This window comes from Erpetoichthys calabaricus, chromosome 1, assembly GCF_900747795.2.
Source record: "Erpetoichthys calabaricus chromosome 1, fErpCal1.3, whole genome shotgun sequence".
NCBI classification, from domain to species: Eukaryota; Metazoa; Chordata; class Cladistia; order Polypteriformes; family Polypteridae; genus Erpetoichthys; species Erpetoichthys calabaricus.
In genome coordinates, this window is record NC_041394.2 from 304,699,022 (window position 1) to 304,712,215 (window position 13,194).

At 37.6% G+C, this 13,194-nt stretch overlaps 1 protein-coding gene across 1 annotated transcript in view; it reads right to left on the reverse strand.

Moving 5' to 3' along the window:
- Positions 1-851: 851 nt before the first annotated feature.
- slc6a15 (solute carrier family 6 member 15) overlaps positions 852-13,194 on the reverse strand; it is a 96,205-nt gene continuing 83,862 nt past the window's right edge. The window contains exons 9-12 of the mRNA XM_028817239.2: positions 10,918-11,110; positions 8,648-8,807; positions 8,370-8,532; positions 852-2,029 (exon numbers count right to left, since the gene is read on the reverse strand). Of these exons, the coding sequence (XP_028673072.2) occupies positions 1,652-2,029; positions 8,370-8,532; positions 8,648-8,807; positions 10,918-11,110 (894 nt within the window). The 3' untranslated portion in view covers positions 852-1,651. The remainder of the gene's footprint in view (positions 2,030-8,369; positions 8,533-8,647; positions 8,808-10,917; positions 11,111-13,194) is intronic.

The window sequence follows — 13,194 nt, forward strand, 5'->3', positions numbered from 1 at the left end:
AAACTTGGCTCCATGTGATAACCTCCATGAAATGCGCTATGCCAATGAAGAGTCAAGTCAGCTACAGAAGAGCGACAAAACGTTCGATCTGAGTGGCATTCAAGGGGGATTATGTGTAAAGTAACCTTGTTTAGTTTCACTGTTTTTTTCTCTTTATAGGTCATGTTGCAACCTTTTTGATTACCCCTCATGTGGTATAATAAATTATTTTATTTGTTTTGCAGCAACCTTTTCAATTAGTTAAGCAGTATTTGTTAGCCACTAGGAAAGGCACTATATTAAATTACAACAGACATTCATATTTTTAGCCACTGGGCTCACATTAAATTAACTCACTGTAGCCGATTTCTAATGGATTTTATTGTTTTCCAAAAACAACTTTTTAGTGATACTGAATAAGTGGCTTAGTCATTGGATGGTTGACTCTGTGGTGTTTATCAGTGATTGCAATGTAGTGTCCACCATTATGTATCCACCTTTAGACTGTTGTGCAGCACCAAGCTGCATGTTTTCTTTAATATTACTCTCTGCCTATTTTATAAATTGTTTAGATTGCACATAACCTGTAATGGTCTGTGTGTCTGCAGTGGTTAAACCTATACATCCATTTACTGAAACTGCTTACTCAAAATATAGGGTCATGGAGGACCAAAGCTTATACGAGTAGTACTGGTGCAAAGCAGGGACTACTCCTGAACAGGGCACCACTTCGTCATAGGCCACTTTCATACACACATTCACACTCATTCCATACCAGGCTAATCCAGAGTCACCAATTTGCAGACAGTGACTGGGCCTTAATGTAAATTCAGACTTCATCAACTGTGAGGCATTGGAACACACCAATGCAGCATCATGTCACAATATTAAAATAACCATTTATTTTCTAAGCCTGTTTATCTCAGATAAAAATGCAGCTTTAACTTTACTTACTAGTAACAGATGTAAGGCAGGGGTAGCTTAGACAACAGATAGCTTATATAACAGACCATCACCTTCTGTGTTCTGTCACATACATTTAAACACATTTTTGTACACTGGAGCATACTTTTGAGTATGAAGCCCCAAAAGCTTAAAGTCTGAGCATCTAAGCAAAAAAAGTCATTTTTGATTTAAACAATTCAGATAAATATATATGTATATATTATATATATTTACAGAACAAAGTATAAATGATCAAACCCCGTTTAACATTCTATACGCAAGAAACATCAGAAGTTGTTAGGCACATAATTTGTTGGGTTGAAAGATGAATCAGCTTCCTTCACATATTTGTATTGCAAATTCACAAGAACTGGCTAAACTTGAGACAACTCTCAAGCATGAGCAGAAAAAATTTTGAAAGGAAAAAAAAAAAACAAAAACAAACTGCGTACAGTCTAAAGTGGCTCATGTTTTTCTGGCTTCCAGATTAACTGCTGGCAAAACAGCTACTTTTTATACAGCCATTCTTTAGCAAACTGGTTGCTGCTTTTTGCCTCTCACTTTTTCTCTGTGAGCAAGATACAGTGTACAGTACATGTCAAGTGCTAACATTTATCTACAAGATATACAGTTAATATTGTTTACAGATTTCATTTTCTTGATGAACTAAGTGCACGTATATATACATAAAATGTATTAGGGACAGTATACTAGACAGTTCAATTAATTATAAGTCAGATTCGGGCATGTCTGGCATATCTGCCATGAGATATCCAATTCCATATCGACCATTGGGTGCAGTTACCATATCCATTGTCGGAGAGCCACTGTGCTTTCGGTAAATACTTTTTCCGGGCATTGGTGATGGTACTTCACTTGGTGACTTGCCATGGATCAGACTTGTATCATCATCTTCTGGACTTAAATTATCTTTTATAATTCTCCCCTTCTTGTAGGTTACAGCTGAAAGGCTGCTGGAGCTTTCATCAACCAGATTGAAGTAGCGTGCAATGAAGACAACAGGTACCGGTAAAATTGCCACTGCCACTAAGGACACGCAGACCACTAGACCCCATACAGGGTAACCTAGAGTTTTTTCTGTAGCCTAGAAATATAAAACACAGTTTAATTTTAACAACACTGAAATATTTTCAGCTATTCTTACACATACAGTATTAAAGCAGATTATTCCTAAACATAATTGTTAGTTTAACACTATAAAAAAACTGCAAATAATGGTGGAATAATCAAATACATGTACGTATATACAAAGCTGTAAGAAAGTAAGCAATCACCATTGAAATTTGTAAAATACAGCCAGGTCTTAATTTCGGAGCTACCAGTACATTGAGCAAAAACACAGAAATGCAATGCCCTGAATTAGAAAAAGGGTAGGAGCACTGCAGGGATGGGCTGTGGTCCCTGCAACCCTGAACTGGATTAAGTAAATTCAGAAATGGAAGGATGAAAAACTACTGCCCCCTTTATCTTCACTTTCACATTGATGCTATATACGTGCATAAGTATAAGCTGAGACATGAACCACTGTAACAAATGATCGACTGCGCTGGCTGCATTTTCATGACTCTGCTCAACCAACAGTCAGCTCTTCCTCCCAGTCAGCTTTATTTATTAATTGCTCCCGCTAAGTACTTCAAATTGAAATGTACCTCATGCCATCTGAAGGTAGTTACCCAATACTAAAAAAGGACCAGTTAAAAAAAGGGCTCACTAATTTATTATTAATATTTTTAGATAAAAAGTTTTAATAGCCTATGTTTTAAGTTCAGCTACCATACAAATGGTTGTGGTTTACTATTATCACATTATAGACATAAATTAGTGTAAAAGTTTTAAACCAGTACTTGATGAATAGCAATACAAAGTAACAATAAATGAAACTATAATAAATAACTTCTTAAATATAATACACAATCCTTCTGTTTGTAACAGGAAGACAGACTTGAATATACGTATATAGATACAGTATAGCCCACCTGAGGTTTGCACTAGAGCTATAACAACTAATCAACATTATCAATAAAAATAGATTATTAAAAACGTTGTGTGGACAAAGCTGAGGTGGGAGATGTGAAGTTTGTAAACTCTTTTGGAACTCCCCCCAATGGGACGACACGGCGAAGAGTGTTCCAAAGAATAATCGCCACGTCTGTGGAAGGAAATCCGAGACGATCGTGATCGCACTATACACGCCTGTCACCGATGGGTGATGCAAGGAACATTAGAAATGCAGGGAACAGTATTACTTGGCCACTAACCTGGCAGATTGCTGTGTCTGTGTATAGGAGAGTGGTAGATCTCGCTACAATAAATAACTTTGCTGTTCCTGTATCAAGCTGAATAAAGCTGGTTTTGCTAAAGTACTAAGACTCAGCCTTGTGTTTTGGGGTGCAAGACAGGGACTCACGCATCACAATAGATAGATAGATAGATAGAAACATTTGATGCGGAATATACTTCAGTCAAAGTTAACAGGAAATGTCTGCAAATTATTCTGTGGTTAATTTGACAGATGCTACTTGCTATTGCAATGATGTACAACAATCTGCTTCCTAGCTTGGTCCTAATTAGCCATCAAAGTACTATTGCTGTTATTGCGGGTTTTAATCAAATTTCTTGTGGTGGAGAAGGAATCAGTAACGAACATTCATAGGAAGTTAAAAAAAGTGTATTTCTATTTCTTTGGAGCACACAAAGGTCCTGTTTTGGAAGTGATAAAACAGGAGCTTGCTCTTTTTTATGAAGGGAAGGCTGCAGAAGTTGACATAGATGTAAAAAAATGAGGCATGTACCAAATAAATCTAGTTATCCTAGGAATATATTCAAGCAATTCTTGGGCAAATTGCAAGCTGTAAAATATTGTGTTGCATCACTTTTTATATATTACAATACCATGAAAAGTCTCCAAATAAGATAGAATAGCACATTGGCAGGGACAGAACACCTTGGCAATTTAGAGGAGGTAGTGGCTTCTATGGAACGATATGCACCATCATGCAATGTGACATGGAAGAGAAATCTTTAGGCCAGTTTTTTTTTGCTTGCTTTCTTTTATATCCATCTTTGTTTCTATTGCCTTTCATTATTACTTTATTTATATCATGATCAGGAACACATTAGCGTTTCACTACTATGTTTTCTAACATCTTTATTTTGTAGTGATGTATTATTGATTTTTATTTCTTTTGTATATTTTATATCGTTTGTGAAGGGCCAATACCTTTTTCTGACCACAGAACCTGTAAGCTGCTGGGAGATGTGGTTCAGAACTATGCCGGCATGACATCACTATAAGACAGCACACACAATGAAGAGTCTGAACTTTGACTAAACAAAAGATTTTGTCAGAGACAATCTGGTTTTGGTTTGTGTTTCTTTTCATTACTTTGACTTCAGTTTATTCCTAATAAGGTGAAGAAAAACATATAATGAACTGTATGTATGGAATGTGCTCATGTCTCCGACTGTTCTCCTGTTTGTTTTTATAATAAGAGTAAGTTTGATCCCAGGGCTTTCCAACTTATTCGACTAAATTTGTTACCATCAGAGTAAGAGAAAGGAGATGGTAACATTAAGAGTTGGTGAAAGATTGAGGTAATGAAGGTTGCCAGGAGGCATCCAATCATCCTCAACAAAAGGTGTTCACTCAGGTTCTTCAGCAATGAAAGTTTGGAACAGTTTTGCCATTTCATGCATGTTGACACTATGGGGGAACTCCATGTCTGAAGCAACATTATTTGCAAAAGACGAGAACTATGTTTTGATGGCACTGTTATTCATAATAAATAACTGGTACACTACAGAGGAAACAAAATCCCCAGTGTGCTATGTGAGAGAGATAGAGACAGAGAGAAAGATTGGTTACTATTAGGTAAAGAATCCAAGATGGGAAGGAGTAAAAAGTTGTAAACACTGAAACATTGTAGATTTTCTTTTTTTGTAATACATAAATGTGCATAATACTTTTGAGTTTGTGCAGTGGGAACACCACCCACAGATCCCACACTAGGTGTAAGGCAGATGTCTTCCATGCACAGAAAGTCTACAATTAACATCTAATACATATTATAGGGATGCTCGAGTGAACTGGAACATGATGCACAAAGCCCAAAGCTCATGTGAGGAGAGATACTCTGCAAAGACAGAGAATGGGTAGGAAATCAAAGAACATTTCTGGAAGGGTGAAGAAGCTATACTAACCACTATTTCACTGTGCGGCATGAGAACACACTTTCTTGTTATTCACATAGACTAGGGGGCTTTAACTGCTTGCCAACCCCCATGCCTGCGCTATGCACTAGCCTCTTTGCGGTTCTGTTGCTCGCATATGGGGATGCGGTTGTACAATTTAAACAAACTGGACGGTGTTAATGGTTGTAGTTATTCTTCGGGATATTGTAAGTTGATGTTTTCATCTTCAGCGCGATCACCACCAACTGTTTCAGCATAGTCTACTGATACGCATTTAACCAATTTGCCATGTAACCGATCTACATTTTTGGTGTTAATTTGTTTGACTTCATCATTTCTTGCTGCCAGGATTGCCTGTGTACTCATTTTTTCTGTTGATAACCCCTCGTGATTAAATTCTTCAATAGGATTTGGACATAATATGTCTTCTCTAATTGGGAACTTAAAGTGAGGAAAACATTAAAATTTATAACAGCTGAGAGAGCAGAAATTGTGTCTGTCAAAAGCATTCACATGAATGAGAGGTGAGATTACCGTGTGTGTGGTTGAAAATGATTGAGAGGAGGGTGTGACTTGAAAAAATCTCATGGCCAAGGTTTCAACTCGCGGGACTTGAAAAAATCTTCCAAAAAGTCTCGTCTTGTCGCAGAATTATTTTATTACAGTGGAACCTTGGATTGCGAGCATAATTCGTTCCGGAAATGTGCTTGTAATCCAAAGCACTGGTATATCAAAGCGAATTTCCCCATAAGAAATAATAGAAACTCAGATGATTCATTCCACAATCCAAAACTATTCATATAAAAATGATTAATACAAAATATAAAGTAAAAATACATAAAACAAATTAACCTGCACTACACCTTTGAAAAGAATCATGGCTGGTGTGAGTGAGTTTCTAAACTCTTTTGGGATTCCACCCAATGGAACGACATGCAGAAGAGCGTCCTAAAGCAATCGCAGTCTCCCAGAGCTGTAGCAGTTCGCTGTAAAAGTTCGCGGACATGCTATAAGCGTCTGCCGTTGATGGGTGATACAAGGAAAATTATAAATGTAGGGCACAGTATTACTTGGCCACTAACCTGGCCCCGACCCTGCCTGACTGCTGTGTCTGTGTATAGGTGAGTGGCAGATCCCGCTACAATAAATAACCTTGCTGTTCCTGTTTCAAGCTGAATAAAGCTGTTGTTGCTAAAGTACTGAGACTCAGCTTCGTGTTTTGGGGTGCAAGACAGGGACTCACACATTACAACACACACACGGTCACAATGCTGTAGTAAACAGTATACGCTCGTATGGATGTTGACTATATGAGTGAGGCACGCTGACTAAGAATAGGAGACGATTACCCACAATCCTGCAGCTCAGTTGTGATTATGTGACGCTCGGCAGACAAAGCGTATATGGACTACTCGTATTGAGAGACCTCGCTCGTTTATCAAGTGAAAATTTATTAAAAATTTTAGCTCATCTTGCAAAACACGCAGACCAAGTTACTCGCAACCCAAGGTTCCACTGTATAATAGAGAGACTTGCTTCCATTTATTTGTGTCTTATGTAACATGGTCTCATATTAGCAGTGGGGAAAGCAATGTTAGTCCAAATCTGAGATGATACTTCATACTTGTCAGGTCTGAGTAGGTACTGATTGTTAGTTTTAAGACCAAATAACATCACAATAAATTTGTTCACATCCTCAAATCAGATAATGACGTTACAAGACAAATACTGTAAGTGCCTTCATTGGTCAGCTAGTTAAACTTCAAGGACTCAGTTCATATATAAAATCTTTTATCAAAATGAAATGTATATTAATCAAAATTGTATTCGTATTTCCATCCATCCATCCATTTTCCAACCCGCTGAATCCGAACACAGGGTCACGGGGTCTGCTGGAGCCAATCCCAGCCAACACAGGGCACAAGGCAGGGAACCAATCCTGGGCAGGGTGCCAACCCACCGCAGGACACACACAAACACACCCACACACCAAGCACACACTAGGGCCAATTTAGAATCGCCAATCCACCTAACCTGCATGTCTTTGGACTGTGGGAGGAAACCGGAGCGCCCGGAGGAAACCCACGCAGACACGGGGAGAACATGCAAACTCCACGCAGGGCAGACCCGGGAAGCGAACCCAGGTCCCCAGATCTCCCAACTGCGAGGCAGTAGCGCTACCCACTGCGCCACCGTGCCGCCATTCGTATTTCCTTCAAGCATAATTTTTTTTCTCTTAAACAGAAATGACACAAAACAGTTTTAATATACACTTTCACTGAAAAGCTTTGTTATGCATATGCTTAACCTTTTGTTACTAGCTGTCACCAGATGGCCACAGCATATACAGTATGTGTATGATGTTACTGAAGCCAGCAGCCATTGTCTTTGCAATAAAAGACATCCTCTGTGTGAGAAAGAAACTCACTTAAGAAAAGTTTAATTTCTTTCTGCTGGGAAGTAAAGGTTTCCCTTGGTGTCCACCTGAATATAATTTATATGTGAATTGCAAGTTTTCTACTTTCAAAATAAAGATCAATGAAATGGAACGCATCTGAATTTTCTCAGGTGCACATGAAAGGGTGCAGCATAATGTCTGCAGCTGTGTGCTGTAGAATTCTTGAAGAGGGTGGACAGCATTGAGGCCGTCTCTCCTCAAAGGGTCCTTGAGAAGATATGTGTCATCCGTCACCTGTCCACTTCCTGTCCACTGCCGCTAGATTAAAAGCGGCAAGAAGGGCTTTATAGAAGTGCTCCAGCTCAGGATTACAAAGGGAAAATTGACAGGAGAGGGGAGGGAAGTTACAGGAGTCAGAAGATTTTCCTGGGAGCACACTGCCAAAGTCTTGTGAGCATGTGAGCACACGCAGATGAGAGTTTAGTTCACTTCTATAAAGAAATGTGTGCATGTGTGACAGAGGAATGGGTGATTAGGTCTCTTATCATCTGACTGTGGGGCAAGGATATACAACCATTGTGAGAGTTTAGTAAAGGATCAGTCATAGGTAAGAAAAGAAAAGCAGATGCAGTTCAGGTAGTCAGTGATGTAATTATGGATGTGAGAATGCTTTGTTGGACAAGGTGGGCTGGAATTCTTTTGTAGCCGTTATTAAAATTAATGCATTTAGTTGTGTTGAAAATTTTAATCACAGAAATTTTTAACAAGCTAATTGCACTAATTAATAGTAATTAATCATTAATTATGAACATTTCATACAATTGTAAATGCTTACCAACTCTCCAATCCAGGCACTGTAGCTAGGGGGATTTAATGACATCTGTATTGCACTTGCCACAAGTAAAGCAAGTAGTACAAGGGGAGAGATGTACTTCCACATATAATAGTAGTATCTGAATGGTGAAAACCCGAGCATGTCTTTGAGATCATCGAAAAATCTAAAAAGGAAAACCAAAATATCATATAATTACATTCACTGGTTACAAACAGTTTTCTTTAGTATTCATTACAAATTAAACAAGACAGACTGAGTGAAAGACAGAGAAAGCATACTTGTCAGTTCCATATATCCAAGCAACTGCAATGTTTTCCAGAATAACCACTATTAACAGTGGTAGTGTGGCAGAGTAATCGTCAAACATGGCCACAAAATAATTTCCTGAACGTTGCACAAAGATAAGGCCAAGTGAGAAAGCCAGCAGACAGCACCCAACTGTAAAAAAGACATAAAATAAATAATGGTAATGTAAATAAGATCATGAGTGAATCATTATTATATTAACCATAAATCTTCTGGAAATCAAGGCAATAGTCCTCAAAGCTAAATGAAAATAATTTCTAACACAGTGAATCCTACACAGACATGGGGAGAATGTGTACACTTCACACAGACCAGTGCCTGTATTTATCAAGCATTTCTGAACAGGAAACCAGTCCTAATTGGATCAAAATTTCAGAGTTATGCAAATTTGTCCCTACTCTTAGGAGTAGGAATAAAAGAATTTTATCAGTTTCCCTAAGTGAGGAAATTACTCCTAAATTCACCGGATCGAGGAGAACTTATGAGCTGTCCTAACTCTGTAGAAGCTGCCACAAGATTTTAAACTGGCAGAGATCAGCACACACATCATGGGAAAGGTGGAATGTTTCAGAAACACTGGACAACAATGGAATTGTAAAAATATATCGATGTGACAGTAATTGAATAATATTCTTAAGTTTATAATATTCTTGAATGCTACATGATCGATCCACCTTTGCGAAGAAGCCATGTGCTATCAGATGAAATTAAAATTTTGGTAACATTACATTTTTTGGCCACAGGAAAAAGGCACATTTGCAGTAGCAATGATTTTGGTATGTCACAACCAAGAATGTCTCAAATTTTCAACCAAACTTTGAACTTCCTTACAATGCATGAGGTAGCACACAGATTTGTACATTTCCCCACAATTTCATGTAAGTTAATGGCAGAGCAAGCTGCATTCATGTTAATTGGAATTAACCTAAAGATCATTGCTCCAAGTGTGGATGAGCATGCATATGTAGATTACAAGCAATATCACAGTACCATCATACAGGTGAACATGAATGGAAACCATCTTGTAGTAGCCAGCATATTACCCTGACGATAAGTGGAACTGGAGAAGTGATTGACAGTGAAATATCAAAATTGTACACTGAACTCCACATTCCACAGAGCCCTGGAACATTTGCTTTACACCTTACAAGCCAGGAATGTTCAAGAAGGCAGGTGCAGACTCCCATGGCAACAGATAAATAGAGCCTTGCAGACGTTTAGGGGAGTCACAGAGAGAGACACAGCACATGACACAGGAAGACAATCAGGAACAATGTTGAAATAGCTGTGGCTAGTTTCATTATAACTGCTACTTTCGAGACATTTCCCTTAGCCATAACAGAGGAAAGGTGATTTTTCTGAATGTAGTTGTGGTTCATTCATTCTAAAATAAATGTGTCTGTGTTTAGGCTTAACTCTAATTCGGTGTATGTGTCTCAATCTTTCCAACTTAGTGCTCATTACAGTAAATTGGCAACAATTACATGCAGCTTAGTGCAATATCGTACCTAATTATGTTTTCCTTCATCTTCTTCTTCTAATAATTTAAATATTATTATCTTTGTGGTGAAGCCTCAGTGTTAGTATCAGAAAACTACAAAACGTCAACCTTTGTGTAAATTTGCAGCAAGTGGTGCATTAAATCGTGATGTCTTTCATTCTCAGACGTGGCCTCTACTCCTAACTGGGACTGGGAACTAGAATACTTTGTAACTTCTTCCCAGGTCCTTCTCTGAGGTAAGACAAATTCATATCCTAGCCAGACTTTCAGTGCAATTCTGACTATAGGTGTAAGTCTGAGACACATGACAAAAGTGGGCCAGAAAGTAGAATTCAAACTTCACATATTGTTGAGTCACTATGCTGCTAACAAAACACAGTTTTTCTTAATATAAGAAATATATCCAGAAACTGTACTTGAAGACCAAACTCAAATACTTCAAAATCAAAGTATAATTGTGATTATTACATAATATATTAGTACATGTCTTTGTAATTGTTTATTCTGCTTTTACACTCCAGAAGCTACAAAGTAACCATTGATAAGATAAATATTTGTGGAGCAAATTTAAGGGTTCACAGATTACATCTAAATATTACAATACAAGCTTACTAAAAATAATACAATGTAACTGATGCAAGAATCTGAACATACTGTGATTTTATTGATACATCACCTTTCCACAACAATGCACCACATAAAGAATAGTTTGTAGTATCTTATTATCATCTATAAACTTACGAGTCAAAAATTCTTTCCGCACTTTGAAGGTATCCACGATTGGTGTGATAATCCCTTCAATTGTCCCAAACATGCTTCCAAGACCAAGGTTCACCAGCATGAGGAAGAACATTACAGACCAAAAGGGAGATGCAGGAAAATGAGTCATGGCTTCTGTAAATGCTATGAAGGCCAAACCAGTGCCTTGGACTGCCTGTACGAAAATAAGTATTCAAGGCTTAAAAACCATATTGAAGACATAACTGTGCAAAAAAATCCACCAACTTTTAAAAACAAACTTTTAAAAAGATATTACTTCCTAATGTACATGTACAATGCATGTTTCTAGTAATGTTTATAACTTAAGAAATGATAAACATACAGTAAGTGAAAATTTGTATGTGGAATATGTAAGTACATCCCTACATTTTTCATACCTGAAATACTTAAAAGTAGAATCATGTGCAAATGATTAGAACATCATTAGAAATGGTTTTGGAGGAGACTGTCTTATTTAAAGCTCATATATAACTATGTCTGCATCGAAAGAGGTATCTGAGGTCTTCAGAATGAAGGTCAAAAATGCCTATCTGTGAAGGGATTTAAAAAGATCTCAAAACAATTCAAAATCAGTTATTCCATTGTCAGAAAGATTTCAAACAACTGCTAACTTGTACAGACCATGCTGTACCAACAAATTCAGCATGAGGCAGAACACAAGGTTCTGAAAAAAATTCTGAGAACCCCGAAATTTAATCACAGGACCTACAAGTAGCACCTACCACTGTTGATATCAAAGTGCATGAGAATACCTTTAGAACAAGGCTGCACAGATTAGATCTGAATGAGCGGAGTGCTAGGAGGAAACCTTTCTTATCCACAAAGAAAATAAGGGCAAGACTAAAGTTTACCATTGGACACCAAAGCAAAAACTTGGACTTTTGGAACAATGTGCTCTGAATATATGAAGCAACAATACCTGAAGACATGTTTGGTGAAAACCAAAAAATAGTATTTTGAGTAGAAGAAATGTATACCAACTACAAAGATCAGTAGGGTTTTGCCAAATTGTGAATGGCCTGACTCACAGTCATAACCACACTTTAGATCTGTTTATTACTTACAGAGTTAAGGTTCAAAATTTAAATGTTATTCCATTAAATTATTTCTGATAACTAGATAATTATGTTTGATTTATTTTTCCCTTACCAATACACTCACAGATTAAAACAAGAACAGTTTGAAATCTAGAATGTAACTCTTCATTTTGGAAAAACTCAAGTATAATTGTGGAAAACAATGTATATAAGCTAATATCAAAGTAAATGTGACTCAGAAAGAGTCTCTGGGTAGTAGTTTCCCTTAAAACAAAGGTGAACAAAGCACATACAAACTCACCCTGGTTTAATGAGAGCACTCAAACTCTTAAATTAGAGTGTCAAAAACTGGGACATAGATAGAGAGCAACAAAGCTGCAGGAATTTCGGATTGCATGGACAGACAGCAATTAAAAGTATAAAAAGCTCTCTTTATAATTGGCTCGGACTACAATTTAATATTAATAGATAACAACAACAATAATCCTCACAGACTGTATAGAACAGTGGTGATCATTTAAAGAGCTGGACTAAAAGGCTAGGAAATCACCGTGGTTTGGCTGAGCCTGTGGATGGGAGATGCATGGAGAAGGAACTTTATGGAGTGGCGGCATTGTGAGATGGGCAAGAGGCCCTAGGAGCAATGAAGAAGCCACTGGCAGCAGTAGTTTGGACCCAAGGGATAGATCCAAGATGTGAATGGCTTGGAATGTGAATGTGAATGGATTGAAACCCAGGGCAGTGGCACTGGACGGCAGATCAGGAATGCAATGGGCTGTAACTTTAAAGTCTCCCTAATGTCCTGACAAGGATAAGAAGGGATTATGAAGGAAGTTATCTCTCTACTTTTAGAATTTAAATTTATTTATTTATGGAATTATTTATTGAACACTCAGTGACACTAACCATGGTGTTATAGCACAAATTTTAACGGATTCTTTATTTATGGACAGAAAAGTCTTGGTTAGCCTGACTTGCCATTGATTTGTCTTGGTCATGAATACTAAGGTGCTTGGATACAGGAAGGTGACATTTCCTGTGGATCCAGGGCATCACAAACATATCTTTTTATTAATACAGCATGTACTGTGTTATTAGAAATGTGATTACTGAGATGGGCAAAAGCATACTTTATTGTGGAATATGCAAATACTAAATGTTTGTTATTCGTTTGTTTTTGAAGACAAACTAATGTTCATGG